Genomic DNA, 14,927 nt, shown 5'->3' on the forward strand with positions numbered 1-14,927 from the left:
AGTTACTTTGGGGAAGGCTTTTTGGCAAAGTCCTCACTTAAGTTGTTTGCTAGAGTTGAGGAATAGGGAAGCCCTCCTGGTTCATGTTAACTGGAAGATAATAGCCAGAAATTTCATTTTCAGTCATGGAGAAAAGCAAGCCAGTTCCCCCTTATTTTGACTACTTTATGTATCATATCACATAAGAGAATGTACAGTTAAGGATTTGTGTATTAATATCTTTTTAAGAATATAAATACACAAATAATTCTGAATGCTGCAGAAATTCTGGCATTTCCATTTTCATCTTTTATTAGCTTAGGTTCTCTATAAAATTAAATAGACATTGAGGGAATTAAGAAAGACCCTGACTTTTTAAGTAAGAACCTGTATCTCTGACGTAAATAAAGTCAAGAATATAAGTAATGATAAGACTTCTGGCTGCCTTCCTTCTTTCTAGTAGGTGGTCTTGGCACAGGCAGCCTGACTGGTATAGGAACTGGGGCTCTTGGACTCCCTGCAGTGAATAATGATCCTTTTGTACAGAGGAAACTGGGCACCTCTGGACTGAACCAGCCTACATTCCAGCAGAGTAAGATGAAACCTTGTAAGTGGTAGTGTTGTCTGTGATTGTGAAGTATGACTGATGCACATAAAGCTTTTTAGATTTCCAGTTTGTTCTTCCTAGATTTATGGACGGCCCAGAGTTATGTGGACAAACACATGGACTTCTCTTAATATATTGTTAGTAGGGCCACATGTTCATGTGCCTTCTAGATCAGTGGGAATTAGTTAATGAACTTGAGTTATTAAAATAAAAAACTGAGGTATCACTCCACCTTTGATCTGGATTGTTAGTATGATGGTTAATAAGAGGTGTCATCCTTCAGGATCATTAGTCTAGAAGTAAGAAATACAGTAAAAAGAAGACTTTTAGCAGTTTAAATATATGCACAAGTATTGTAAAAATGTGTTCGTGGTGGTTTTTTTTTTTTAAAACAAATAGAGAACAGCCATGAAAATTTCAGATTATTATTTCAGTTTGGCAGCTTATAAAGCAGTTTATTTTAAGTTTATAGCTTTATGATCTGTATAGCATCATATATAATAAATATCACCATATATATGATGTGACTTGGAAAACTGCTTTTGAAGTTTTACCTCCTTAGTAAGGTAATTCTCAAAGTCAGAAGTCCTCTTTGTAAATACAAAGGCATCATTTACGTATAAATACCCTTCTTATTGGAACTAAATAGTCATTGTACAGGATTTGAAAATTATGCCAGTTGACTTGAAAATGTTAGTGTGAAAGGCTTGTCTGAATGTTAATGTTTTGTAGCATGCTTTGTGTTTATATTAGTGTGTCATGCACATGCATTGATAATTCTTAGATGTCATTTTTAAAATAAATATTTAAAAATATTTATTTATTTATTTATTTTGAGAGAGAGAGAGAGAGAGAGTTGGGAGAGAGCAAGTGCAAATGGGGGAGGCAGAGAGAGAAAGAATCCCAAGCAGGCTCTGTGTTGTCAGAGCAGAGCCCCGACACGGGGCTTGATCCCATGAACCTGTGAGATTATCACCTGAGCTAAAACCATGAGTCAGATGCTTAACCAATTGAGCCACCCAGGTGTCCCAAATGTCACTTTTATTAAAAAGTAGTAAAAGACTTGTTAATGTCAAATGAGGTGCTATTAAGGGTAAGTGCATTGTGAATTTGAATGTAGTGGGCTTTCATGGGTTGATAAAGCCTGATGAAGAAAATACTAATTTCGAACTATAGTTACAAGGCAATTTTGTTAAAATCTTTTTTATGTAATTAAAATACTTGAATACTGATATTGACCACTTAATAATTTCTTCATTTTCTCCCTTAAAATTAAAATGAAAACCGCAGTGTTCTCTTTGGCTTTCTGTGTGCTTCATGGGGGAAATGAGAAAGAGCTTAAATGCCCACTGGGTTTCCTTTCTCTTTCTTACAGCGGACTTGTCTCAGGTGTGGCCAGAGGCAAATCAGCACTTTAGTAAAGAGATAGATGATGAAGCAAACAGCTATTTTCAGAGAATATATAATCACCCACCACATCCAACTATGTCTGTTGATGAGGTAAGTGTCTCGGATGTCCCAATACTTTATGGTTTTGTAGATCTTAAATAAATGCCCTCTTCAAAGAGTTTAGAAATTCAGCTGAGAGTGTTCTGATATGTCTGTGTACCTTTTCCGATGTTAACATTCATATCTCACTCAAGTGTATTGTTAAATATTTTGCTTAAGAGTTATTTTTAAAAATTACTTCAAGTGTATTTATTTTTTCTACACTTGACGTGGGGCTCTAACTCATGACCCCAAAACAAGAGTCTCATGCTCTTCCAACTGAGGCAGACAGGTGCCCTCTTCCCCACTTAAAAAATTATTTTATTTTAAAAATATATTTATTCTTTTTAACAATTCTTTGAAGACTCTTTGAGGAATGCTTTTCATAATAGTTTCCTTTATGAATGTTTTTGTCTTGTTTTTTCTAGGTATTAGAAATGTTACAGAGGTTTAAAGACTCTACAATAAAGAGGGAACGGGAAGTATTTAACTGTATGCTGAGGAACTTGTTTGAAGAATATCGGTTTTTCCCCCAGTACCCTGATAAAGAGTTACATATAACAGCCTGCCTGTTTGGTGGGATAATCGAAAAAGGACTGGTCACTTATATGGCACTAGGTCTAGCTCTGCGATATGTTCTTGAAGCCTTACGCAAGCCTTTTGGATCCAAAATGTATTATTTTGGGATTGCTGCACTAGATAGATTTAAAAACAGGTGAGTGAATAGGTTTCCTATGAAGCGTCTCTTTTGTAGTATAAGAAGAAATAATAACCAACTAGTTCTTGCCATGCCCCATCATTATATATATCTTAATGTATGAAGTTGAAGAGGAAGAAATGAAAACAGTTCATTACTATTATGAAAGAAGTGGTAGGAAAAGTATAAACTGAAATAGATTTTTTTGTTGTTGAGGGGTAAGTCATTGTTTTAGATTACATTTCTTTGAATTTTGTCAAAATTTATACAGTTATATTACCACTACTATCACAATCAAGATACTGAATATTTCTATCACTCCCAAGCAGTTCTCTTGTTTCCACTTTGTACAAGTTCATCTTCCTCCATCTTTGACCCCTGGCAGTCACTAATATGATTGCTTTCTAGTTTTTCCAGTGTTACTTAAATGGAACCATACACAGCATGTATGAGTCTAACTTGTTGCATTTAGCACCCCTCTTTTGAAATTAATCTGTGTTACTCTGTGTTTCTGTAGTTTTTTTTCTTCTCATAGCTGAGTGTAATATTCCTTTGTATGGATTAACTCTGAATTGTTTTTCCATTTAACTTTTTTGATGAACATTTGGAGTTTTTCTAGATACCAATTTTAGTGGCTCATTGTAATTTTAACTGAAATAGGACCTTTAAAAAGATAATTTTCTTTTTTTTTTTTAAACTTTATTTTGAAAAAGGGAGACACAGGATCTGAAGTGGGCTCTACACTGACAACAGTGAGCCCGATGCAGGGCTTGAACTCATGGACTGTGAGATCAAGACCTGAACCAAAGTCAGATACTTAACTGACTGAGCCACCTAGGTGCTCCAGAGATACAGTTTTCTGATGTAAAAGGAGTGAAGTTCATAAATATTTCTCTCTACTTCTGTGTTCTTAACTTTGGCATTCTCTTCAGATAAGGTGTTTCCAAGGTAGAATGAGGACAGTAGCCTAGAGTAGCATTTAGAAAAAAATTTGTTAATTGTGCTTCTTCTGTTCTTACTTGAAAAGATGAATGAATGAATGAATGAATATTTTATTGGCAGATTGAAGGACTATCCACAGTATTGTCAGCACTTGGCTTCTATCAGTCACTTTATGCAATTTCCACATCATTTACAGGAGGTAAGTGTGTTTACTACCTAAAATCTATCTAGTAGTTGGAAGGTTTATCTATTTGATTTGGATTTACTGGGACTGGCATTAAGATTTCTTAAAGATTGGCATGTTATAAGCATACGTATATTTGGTGCTCATTTTGCAGCTTAATAATAGGTCATGAAAAAAATGTCATTCTTGGATTATCTTTTCTAAGCAGTGGTTTTTGCTTCATTTAATGAAGGGCTTTTATCAGGTACTTTAGCCTGATAATGCTGTTGAAGTATAGACATCTTTTACTAACAATTCCTGTCTGATTCTGTAAAGGATTTGGAGTGGGAATCTTGGATAAAAATAAGTAAAGATGTTCCTTTGATTTAAATGTTAGTATGAGTCAGAGCTGTTTCATAGAAGACTAAGATAAGTGTTTCTTGAACCTACAGCCTGCTTGGGGCACCTGGCTACCTCAGTTAGAGCATGTGACTCTTGATCTCCCAGTTGTGAGTTCAAGCTCCATGTTAGGCATAGAGATTACTTTAAAAAAAAAAAAAAAATTCAGCCTTAGATTCCTTTCATATACTTGTTTAAAAGGAGGTAGTCCTTGAGGAAATGGACCTAGAGATTATAGTTTTAAGGCATTTTAAATGATTGTTCTTGAAATTTGTCGACTATTTTAGTAAGTGATTTTAGGTTGATTGATTAATATTATTCATACCCTTGTCTTGCTTTAGGCAAAGTCTGCTTACAGAGAACAAGAAAGTTGATACATTTTTATTATTATTTTTAAAGAAGCTGAAAAATGGCTTTATAACATCATATTTCAAGGAATCAGATCAGAATTCGAACCTACTTTTAATTTTTATTAGAATTTAGTCCAGTGTTTTCTACCTCATACCATTGGGTTTGTTGTAGGAAGCCAGGGTTTTTGTAAAGGCTTAACCTAGGAGACCTATGGAGTGCCAGGCGCAAGTGTTACTCATTCATCTGTGGGGGTTGGGAGAATATGCCAATATAGTAATACTGAAAGCTGTGCAGGAGAGCAGAGTTTTATAAAGCTGAGAAGCTAGAGGCTTACCACAATAAAATGTGTTTGGAATTCAGATCTAGGAATACAGATCTTAGGAGAGTGGAGACCAGGAGATTGGGGTATGGGCATGAACACACAAAACAGTGGTCCCCGTCACCCCTTGTAACAAGATAGCTAGAGAGTGGAAGAGCCAGTTGTTTATATTTGTTTACTTAGTTTAAAATGCTATACTTTGTTCAGAGATTGTCTTCCTTGAAAATGTCCTTTTTTGAATACAGTTATGTATCTAGATAGTAGTTTTTGTTTTGTTCAGGCATAGACTGCTGGAAGTAGGATCCAGAACCCCATGTCAGTTTTCTAATTTGTGCTAGAAAGGTGGTCTGTGGTCTGTGAAATGGGAAAAAATGTCTGCTGTCTTGCTTATTAATTCTAGAACTGACTTGCCCTTCTACAGTGTGTTTATTTGGTAGTTATGGCTTTGCTGAGAGATAACTCCCATTACTATGTATTTTTTAGGACTTAGATTTCTCATCAGTGTCCATTAAAAGAGATCAGTTTACTATATAAATTTAAAAATATTAAAGTTTATGTATATTAAGGGATTTATGGAAGTATATATGCAAGCATTGGTGGTGGCTGTTTTTGAAAGTTTGCTAGACTAGTTCTCGTAAATATTTTAAAACATATTAATATTTTACTTCCTAAAGAGCTCATAGTATCCACTTACATATATTATATATAGAAATGTGGACCAGAGTGGGGCAAGAAGTAAGGGATATAGATGAGCCAGAAGAGTGTTCTGAAATGATTTTTCCCGTTAGAAGTGAGGAGAGTATAATTCAGAATTTTCAGGTTTTGTTAAGAACTCTTTTAATGTGTTTCCCTCTCCCTATCCCTATAGTATATTGAGTATGGACAGCAGTCTAGAGATCCTCCTGTGAAAATGCAGGGCTCTATCACAACCCCTGGAAGTATTGCACTGGCTCAAGCCCAGGCTCAGGCCCAGGTTCCAGCAAAAGCTCCCCTTGCTGGTCAGGTTAGCACGATGGTAACCACCTCAACAACCACCACTGTTGCTAAAACGGTTACAGTCACCAGGCCAACCGGAGTCAGCTTTAAGAAAGATGTGCCAGTAAGTAGATCTTTTTTCTTTTCTCAGATTTGTTACGTTATAATGTATCTAGTAGTGAACATGTGTTTTTATTATAAAACACATGCGTATTAAAAGTATCAAGATCAGCATTTCTCCCTTTGTATCTCCCTTCCCTAGGCAGGCACTATTAATAGTTGAATATATATTCCTGTCAACACTTCCAATGCACAGCCGTATATACCATGTATATGTTTTATACTAAATTTGTATACATTTTTTCCCTGGGATTTGTCAAGCAGAAATTTCAATTCATTTATTTTATGTACTTTGTGTTTTTAGCCTTCTATTAATACTACAAATATAGATACATTGCTTGTGGCCACAGATCAAACTGAGAGAATTGTAGAGCCCCCAGAAAATATCCAAGAGAAAATTGCTTTTATCTTCAATAATCTCTCACAGTCAAATATGACCCAAAAGGTGAGCATGATGTACTAGTTTATATACCATTGTGAATACTATCTATTTTTATCCCTAGTGGGTTGGGGGATTTCTGTACCTTTTTAAATACTCGGTTTACTTTAAAGATTGAAGTAATAGAGTCAAAACAAAGGAAATACAGATATACAATTAGTAGCTGTGGTTTTTATAGACATTAAATAGCACTAGTTTTGTGGTGAGTTTTACAGGCTTTTGAAATAAACTACACGATCTCATCGTGATGGAACATTTCGTTTGTACCTCATTGCAGCTCATGTCCTCCCAGAGACCATTCAGAACGTTTTTTAGGTGCTTAATAACTGAGGTAGACCTTGTGCAAAGCACAAGAAGTGATTCTTGTCTTTCAAGATTATATAGTAACCCATTGGAAATGCCCGTTTTAGCCCATAAGATTAGCTTGAACAAGTAGGTTTTGAGATATTATGTATGTACCATCTTTCAAAATCCCACCAGAATTGATTGTGGGTAAAAATAAGCCTTTAGTGTCCTTTTGGAAGCGGAGTTTCAAACTGTAGAGAAGATTCCTGGAGAAAAATTCAGAAAAACATACAGTTCTGGTGTTAAGTCTGTTAATGGCAGGTTGTGCATTAGTAATATATGCAATTTGGGTCATATGGAGAGTTGGGTAAGATGAAGGTGAGGAAGTTAAAGGTGAAAGGAACCATAGATGTCTTAGTTGTAATCACCCAGTTGGAGAGATGATAGACTCTTTACTAACATAGAATTTTATATATTATACTTCATAGCATATGTCTCATGTGGAGGGAGATGAAACATGGGGCTTTAGCATCTAATTTTGCAAGAAGCCACATGGTATAGGATTGTTCACATAGAAGAAACACAAAGCTGTTTTTGTCATCTTTTAACCTTGTACTTCCTGTGTCTTATTGATTGGCTAGGTTGAAGAACTAAAGGAAACTGTGAAGGAAGAATTTATGCCTTGGGTTTCACAATACCTGGTTATGAAGAGAGTCAGTATTGAGCCAAACTTTCACAGCCTCTATTCAAACTTCCTTGACACGCTGAAGAATCCTGAATTTAATAAGATGGTTCTGAATGAGACCTACAGAAATATCAAAGTAAAATTTAGTTCTTCTATTCCTTTTCATTACTCCTTTGAATTTGGAAATACTTGATTGTACAAGCAGAATTTTGGGGGAGGTATTGGCTGTTTTTTCTCTGTGTTGTCTGTATAAGGTTATTTAGGGTTTGTTTAAAAAATATGGAACTAAATTTCATGAAGCATTTCATGAAGATCTGCTCTGTACTGTTTACTTTGAAAGTAACTATACTATTCTGAATTTGTTTTTATTATTCCATGCATGATTTTAAATATTTACTCTCCGTTTATACTTTCAACTTGTTTTTTTCCCGTCTTTGTAATTGTAATATGCTCTTAGCTCTAGTTCCTCACTTTGTTTTTAATAGTCTTCTAGAAATCCATTGTATGGATGTTTATTACTAATGGATAATTAGATTGTTAATAACTTTATTACAAAGATAGTGCTCCAGTAAATCTTTTAAGGATCCTCAGCAGTTTGTAGTCAAAGTTTTCCTAATGAGCTAATGCTTATTTCATGAAATTTGGTATTTCATTTCTTGGGAGGAATAACGTTTCAAGCTGTAATCATTCTTTGATGAATGATTTGGGCATTGGCTTAGGAACCAGCACTATATTTAAACCTTTGGATGGAAATTTTCCCCATTCTTGGTTACGCTGTAGTGCAAAATAATTCCTGGCTCTTTCTGTTTGCACAGCTGACTTTGTGCCATTCTGCTGTTGCTCTATAGAGTTAAGGAACATAACTATACTCATTCACCCCTCCCCCCCAATCTGATTGCAGCGATGATTGGGATGTGAAAATTTCCACATAATTCTGGAGCAGAATCTCAAGATTCTTTTAAGCAAATTAAAATTACAACTTTAAATTTATAGCTATAGATTTATAGGTAACATGTAGTAAGATGGACATATATGTTTGTCCCAGAACACACTCATGTGATGTTTATGTCCCCCTTAGGAAACTAAGTACTACAGAATTAATGAAACAGATAGGTAATTAAATCTATATTTAAATCTAGAAATTTTACAATAAGCACTTTAGCAATATTATACTGTATTTCAGAAAGTTGACCTGGAATGCGCTAAAAGATTATAATAGATATTTTGATTTCAATCTTGGTTACATTTCTCCATATGCTTGTTTTTTTGAAGGCCTTGGGAACTATAGCTTTAGTCATCATTTGAACTGAATTTTGCTTTTCAAAATAGATTTGCATTTGGGTGCCTGCTTCAAACCAGCTAAGAATTTCAGTTTTAAAATACTTTTCTGTAGGACTATATACATGATCCCTTAACCTCGTGTAGTGTAGTTAATACTTTGATCATATGGAGTAGATCTACTTTGGGATGTGTTCTCAGAATTGACATCTTGTTTTTAACATTAGATAAAATGGAATTCTCAAACATTAAGTTGAGAATTTTTTTCTTAAACCTGCTTTCTTTATTTCTTAATTCTTTACCATTTCAGGTGCTCCTGACCTCTGATAAAGCTGCAGCCAATTTTTCAGATCGTTCTTTGCTGAAGAATTTGGGACATTGGCTGGGAATGATCACATTAGCTAAAAATAAACCCATCTTACACACTGTGAGTTCCAGCCAGAAGTTCATGTAAAATTTGAGAGTATATAGCATATTATGTTTAAAAGTCTTGACTTTATTTGGGACTGTTTTAATGATTTTGGGCATTTATAAGAGTTTGGCCCATGGTTTGAATCTCTAATTGCATGCTCATGATTCTGTATTTTTGAGAACAGTAAAAGTCAGTAAGGTCTGGTTGTCACCCTTTTTGTAAGGCAAGGGTCATAAATACCTTTCTTTGGGTGCTTTGTGAGGGGTTTTGAGTATATTCCCAGCTTTTTAAAAATAGTTTTCTTATTCTAGGACTTGGATGTAAAATCTTTGCTGCTAGAGGCTTATGTTAAAGGACAACAAGAGTTGCTCTATGTAGTGCCCTTTGTTGCCAAAGTCTTAGAATCTAGCATTCGCAGTGTGGTGAGTAGATTTTAATATTTTATTGATGGTTAATCTGTAAGAGTTAGTTTGTTTCAGCAAAGGATATAATCTCGTGATTATATCCTTAGTTGTTCTGAATATAGAGCTAGTTCAGTCAGTCTTCCTCAGGGAAACTTGGATTTCCAATGTGTGAGAAGTTAAGGTAGCATTATTTAGTAATTCTGATTTTAATTGATGACTGGGTTTTGGTGTTTTTCTAAATTATGATATAGATGGAAAAAACAGGGATTTTGTTATAGCCACACAGGTATAAGTGCCTAACTATTTTAAATAATACAAATTAAAGAATGAGTTTGGGGCCAACTCAACATAATAGCTTTTCTTTAGGTTTTTAGGCCACCCAACCCCTGGACTATGGCAATTATGAATGTATTGGCAGAGCTACATCAGGAACATGACTTAAAGGTACATTTGTTGCTGCTTTATCCTTTGAAACTTCCTTCACATTATTAAAATTTACAGGAAATGTGGAGAATTGCGGGGTGGGGGGAGCACTGTAACAATTGGGTAAGAATAATAATAGTGAATAAAACTACATTTTTGTCTTTAAAATTCGTTATGCAGTTAAACTTGAAGTTTGAGATTGAGGTCCTCTGCAAGAACCTTGCATTAGACATCAATGAGCTAAAACCTGGAAACCTCCTAAAGGATAAAGATCGGCTAAAGAACTTAGATGAGCAACTCTCTGCTCCAAAGAAAGATGTCAAGCAGCCAGAAGAACTCCCTCCCATCACAACCACAAGTAAGTGTGATAATTAGCCCTCTGCTTTACCAGAATTTTCTTAAATGGAACATCTTATTCATGCTACATGTCACAAGTTACATTATTTTCCACATAATGTGGTGTTGAAATTTTGTATACTTTTTGGTGAGCCATCTAAATTATTAAGGAAAAGTCAGGAATGTCTAGGCATTGTCTTCAGTTTAAGAATTCATCTGGGTAATTCTTAATGGCATTTTTAATTAAGTATCGTTAATCATATCCCAACTAAGCTGGGTGATTCTTTATATTGTTTGAGATCAGAAAGAACTGCATGGCACAATGGGCCTGTGTTATTTCTCAAATGGTAGCCAGACTACCAGGTAGACCTGCCCACGTAGTGGATTATTATATGTGGATCATAGATTGGAAATGTGGAGGCTATAGGAGTGTTGAATGAAAGATTAGGAGGTATGTAAGATAACTAGCTTGTCATTCTTTCTCAGTAGCTAAGAATCCTCAAGTGAAACCAGAAAACAGCCTAGAGTGTAAATAAACCTCTGTAATGAAGAGTAATCAAGTCTTGGGCTTGCTAATGTAGCATGTCCTTGCAGTTGATTTCTTTGCTGTGGGGCATTGTCACTGACATAACTTTACATAGTTTGTTCAGATCTCTATATTAAAACAATAGAAATTTTCTTGTTATATTTTCGGTTGGAAAAAATGTGACCATTCTCATCTCCACCCTAAGAGACCAGTCCAGTTAAAGACCACTTAATGCCCTGATTTGTAGCAAAGTCAAGAATTGTGCTTTTTATTAGCTCTTATTTTATCTCTTTAACATTTAGCAACTTCTACAACACCAGCTACCAGTACCACTTGTACAGCCACAGTTCCACCACAACCACAGTACAGCTACCACGACATCAATGTCTATTCCCTTGCAGGCCTGGCACCACACATTACCTTAAACCCAACAGTAAGTAAACAACTGTTCCATCCCCTAACTCCTAATTTATGACAAGGTAAATGGGTCACCTTTTCTTTGTCCCCTTCCTTCTGGGTTCCTAGGCCTTAGAGGATTTTGTGCAGAGAGGAGGGATTGGAAACTGCTGTATATAGTACAGCTGGGGTTTTTTCTTACTCTAAAAACAGTTATTGTGACTGGACATTATCTATGTTCCTCGTATCTAGACCCTGTATATCAGTCATCTGGCAATATAATCAGAATGGCCATGAATTCCTCACACAGATCAAAAGATCCTTAAGTATTCCATAGTTTTTTGCTCTTTTTCATTATCATGCCATTCTTCGCCCTTGCTTTAAGCTATTTTGGCTGATAGCTAGAACTCAGTTGATTCCTGTGTGTATGTAAAGTCTCCAGGCCAGGATCTAAAAGTGGGACTTAATACTTTCAATTATATGTCTGTAGACTGTTCCAGAAGGAAGTTTGGTTTAGAGTCCTGTAAAATGCCTATAGTTAGAGGCATTTTACCTGTGCATTCAGAGTGATGATTATCTTCTCTTCTAGTCTCTTTAACATTTTTTCAGAATCAGATACTGGAGTATCCATGCTCTTTGATTTTTAGACTGTAAATGTTCAGGAGTAACATTAACACACTGAGCTTTTTAATTTAAAGGACATAACGGGATTTAAAACAGATCATTTTAGGGGCGCCTGGGTGGCTCAGTTGGTTAATCATCTGACTTCGGCTCAGGTCATGGTCTCATGGTTCGTGAGTTTGAGCCCCTCATTGGGCTCTGTGCTTATAGCTCAGAGCCTGCTTCATATTGTCTCTCCTGCTCTCTCTCCCCTCCATTGCTTGTGCTCTATCTCTCAAAAATAAACATTAAAAAAATAAAGATTTTAACCTAGGTCTTCCCCCACCCCTGACCCCCAGGGCACTTACATTTTTGGGGGGGGAACCCTTAGATTTAGACATTGTGATTCCCCTTTATAACACTGTCAGTAATCTGAACACTTTTATGTATCCATCCATGATATTTTAGAAATTTCTTACAAATTAATTAAGAGACCAAGTGAATATTAGGGCATACCAGAGAGAAAAGATTAGAAACAGTCGTTCAGGTGAATGAAGCAAAATGCCTTCAATTTATGGTAATGTAAATGTTTGCTATTCTGGAGAATTATTTGTATTAATGTTTCTATAGAAATCCCTTTTCTCTGTTTACCTGATTCTTTTTGCATTTCTCCAAGCAACCATAAAAACTATTTTAAGAGTACTTAAGCTACAGATTGTAACTAAGCACGTAATGCATCCTGTAATAAAAAATTTGCCCATCAAACTTAAAGATTTCTTAAAAAATCAAAGACCTGTTTATTATCACATATCATATGGTATAATTAATGCAATGAATACTGCTCTCTTTGCAGCCTAGCTTCTATGTCATGACCTTTTCTTTTTTTTTTTTAAATTTTTTTTTAATGTTTTATTTATTTCTAGGAGAGAGAGAGACAGCGTGAGCAGGGGAGGGTCAGAGAGAGAGGGAGTCACAGACCGAAACAGGCTCCAGGCTCTGAGCGGGCAGTCAGCACAGAGCCCGATGCGGGGCTCGAACCCACGAACCGCGAGATCATGACCTAAGCGAAAGTCGGACACTTAACCGACTAAGCCACCCAGGCGCCCCTATTTCATGACCTTTTTATTGGTTAATTTAAAGTAGAAATTGGTAGTTAATGGTTAGCCTCGAAGTCATTTCCAGAATCACAGGTGTGATTACTGATGTAGGTTAGGTTTTCTTACCTTGAACAAGCTATTGATTTAACTTGTCCTTGTCTTCCTCCCCCAGATACCCTTGTTTCAGGCACATCCACAGTTGAAGCAGTGTGTGCGCCAGGCAATTGAACGGGCTGTCCAGGAGCTGGTCCATCCTGTGGTGGATCGATCAATTAAGATTGCCATGACTACTTGTGAGCAAATAGTCCGGAAGGATTTTGCCCTGGATTCTGAGGAGTCTCGAATGCGAATAGCAGCTCATCACATGATGCGGAACTTAACAGCTGGCATGGCTATGATTACCTGCAGGGAACCTTTGCTTATGAGTATATCTACCAACTTGAAAAACAGTTTTGCCTCAGCCCTTCGTGTACGTTGATTATTTTCTTGATGTCATACAGAATTTGTGATGTTTGCCCGAGTTTCTTTTTGTTTGCATGTCACCACATTTGTTTGATGTCTGCCATCCTATTAGATTGTAAATGCTCTGAGGTGAAGCCTCATGTTTTTTTGCTCACTATTGTATCCTCAACACAGTGAGATATCCAGATATTTATTGGTTTAAAGATAAGCGTTTAAAAATCCCCACGTTAACAATCTTGTATCTGGTTATTATTAAGAATTTAGATTAAAATAGTTCAGTAGGTCAGTGGAAAACTGTAAAGTGACTACACACACACTTTCCTCAGGTTAACTCAGTTGCTAATTTTGGGTCTTCCATGTCACCATTAATGATGGTCCCCCCCCCCCCCAAATTGCTTTACTGTTTCCATATTGTTCACTATCTTCACAACAACCTGTAAATAAAGTGTTTTGGGTCAGTAGTATTTTCATGTTAAAGATGAAGATGATTATTAGGCTATTTTATGTTCACAGCTAATAAGTCATAAATAGAGCCAGAACTTTAAAAATTTATATAAACACTGCATCTCCTATTATTTGTCTTACCTGTCTACAGAAAACTTTAAATTGTTTTCTTCTGTCTCTTCCCCTTCCAATAGACTGCATCTCCACAACAGAGGGAAATGATGGATCAGGCAGCTGCTCAGTTAGCTCAGGACAATTGTGAATTAGCCTGCTGTTTTATTCAGAAGACTGCAGTAGAAAAAGCAGGCCCTGAGATGGACAAGAGATTAGCAACTGTAAGTGTTTAGCATCTGTCATTTAAGTATTTTGTTTTTTCTATTTAAGAAAATGCCTCATAACAAGAACCTCAGTGACTTTTTTTATTTGTAGGAATTTGAGCTGAGAAAACATGCTAGGCAAGAAGGGCGCAGGTACTGTGATCCTGTGGTGTTAACATATCAAGCTGAGCGGATGCCAGAGCAAATCAGGCTGAAAGTGAGAACTGGGGCCTTTGTCTCTCCCTACCCTTCTTTATTTTCTTTCTGTTCATGTTGCTTAAACTTTGCACCAGGACTAAGACAGTGGTGTTACATGTTGTTTCTGGGACAACATCCCACCCTCAGTAGCATATCACTTGAAGGCTACTGTGGAGAAGGCATAAAGATACCTTAGATGAGGGTACTGGGCTGGTCCAGTTGGTAGAGCATGTGACTCTAGGTCTAAGGGTCGTGAGTTCAAGCCCCACATGGGGTGTAGAGATTACTTAAAAAATACTACTTTATAAAAGAAAAATTAACCTTAGATGTATGCACCTGACAGTTGTTGAAGTCTCTATGTAAAGAGTTCATGTGCCTGTTAGTTTTTGTGTTTCACAACTTGGTTTCCTTCTAGTACTTCTTTTTTTTATTGTTAACTACTTATTGGTGAGAAGATGATGTAAGAAATCTGATCATTTTTCCCAGCTCCATTGGAGAATTGCACTTGGCATGGTTCTATTTGAGGCATTTTCCACTGGAAAAACTCAAATGAATTTTTAAACAAAGGGGGCTTTCGACAGGATT

At 36.1% G+C, this 14,927-nt stretch overlaps 1 protein-coding gene and 1 non-coding gene across 7 annotated transcripts in view; both read left to right on the top strand.

The window, feature by feature from the left end:
* CNOT1 (CCR4-NOT transcription complex subunit 1) overlaps nt 1–14,927 on the top strand; it is a 105,789-nt gene that overhangs the window by 72,459 nt on the left and 18,403 nt on the right. For 2 of the 6 annotated variants that reach the window (XM_077751236.1, XM_077751239.1), the window contains exons 19-33: nt 440–586; nt 1,962–2,086; nt 2,503–2,789; nt 3,834–3,912; nt 5,814–6,044; nt 6,345–6,485; nt 7,406–7,585; nt 9,038–9,154; nt 9,451–9,561; nt 9,910–9,987; nt 10,147–10,324; nt 11,131–11,261; nt 13,094–13,390; nt 14,022–14,162; nt 14,257–14,361. In XM_077751236.1, the coding sequence (XP_077607362.1) occupies nt 440–586; nt 1,962–2,086; nt 2,503–2,789; nt 3,834–3,912; nt 5,814–6,044; nt 6,345–6,485; nt 7,406–7,585; nt 9,038–9,154; nt 9,451–9,561; nt 9,910–9,987; nt 10,147–10,324; nt 11,131–11,261; nt 13,094–13,390; nt 14,022–14,162; nt 14,257–14,361 (2,348 nt within the window). The remainder of the gene's footprint in view (nt 1–439; nt 587–1,961; nt 2,087–2,502; nt 2,790–3,833; nt 3,913–5,813; nt 6,045–6,344; nt 6,486–7,405; nt 7,586–9,037; nt 9,155–9,450; nt 9,562–9,909; nt 9,988–10,146; nt 10,325–11,130; nt 11,262–13,093; nt 13,391–14,021; nt 14,163–14,256; nt 14,362–14,927) is intronic. The other 4 variants (XM_077751238.1, XM_077751242.1, XM_077751237.1 and 1 more) reach the window with 2 other exon arrangements.
* LOC144221051 (small nucleolar RNA SNORA46) lies at nt 8,174–8,312 on the top strand. The gene has a single exon (XR_013331944.1). It is a non-coding gene; the product is annotated as a small nucleolar RNA SNORA46 (small nucleolar RNA).

The sequence above is a fragment of the Crocuta crocuta genome, unplaced genomic scaffold, assembly GCF_008692635.1.
Source record: "Crocuta crocuta isolate KB4526 unplaced genomic scaffold, BGI_CrCroc_1.0 scaffold124, whole genome shotgun sequence".
In the NCBI taxonomy this organism is placed as follows: Eukaryota; Metazoa; Chordata; class Mammalia; order Carnivora; family Hyaenidae; genus Crocuta; species Crocuta crocuta.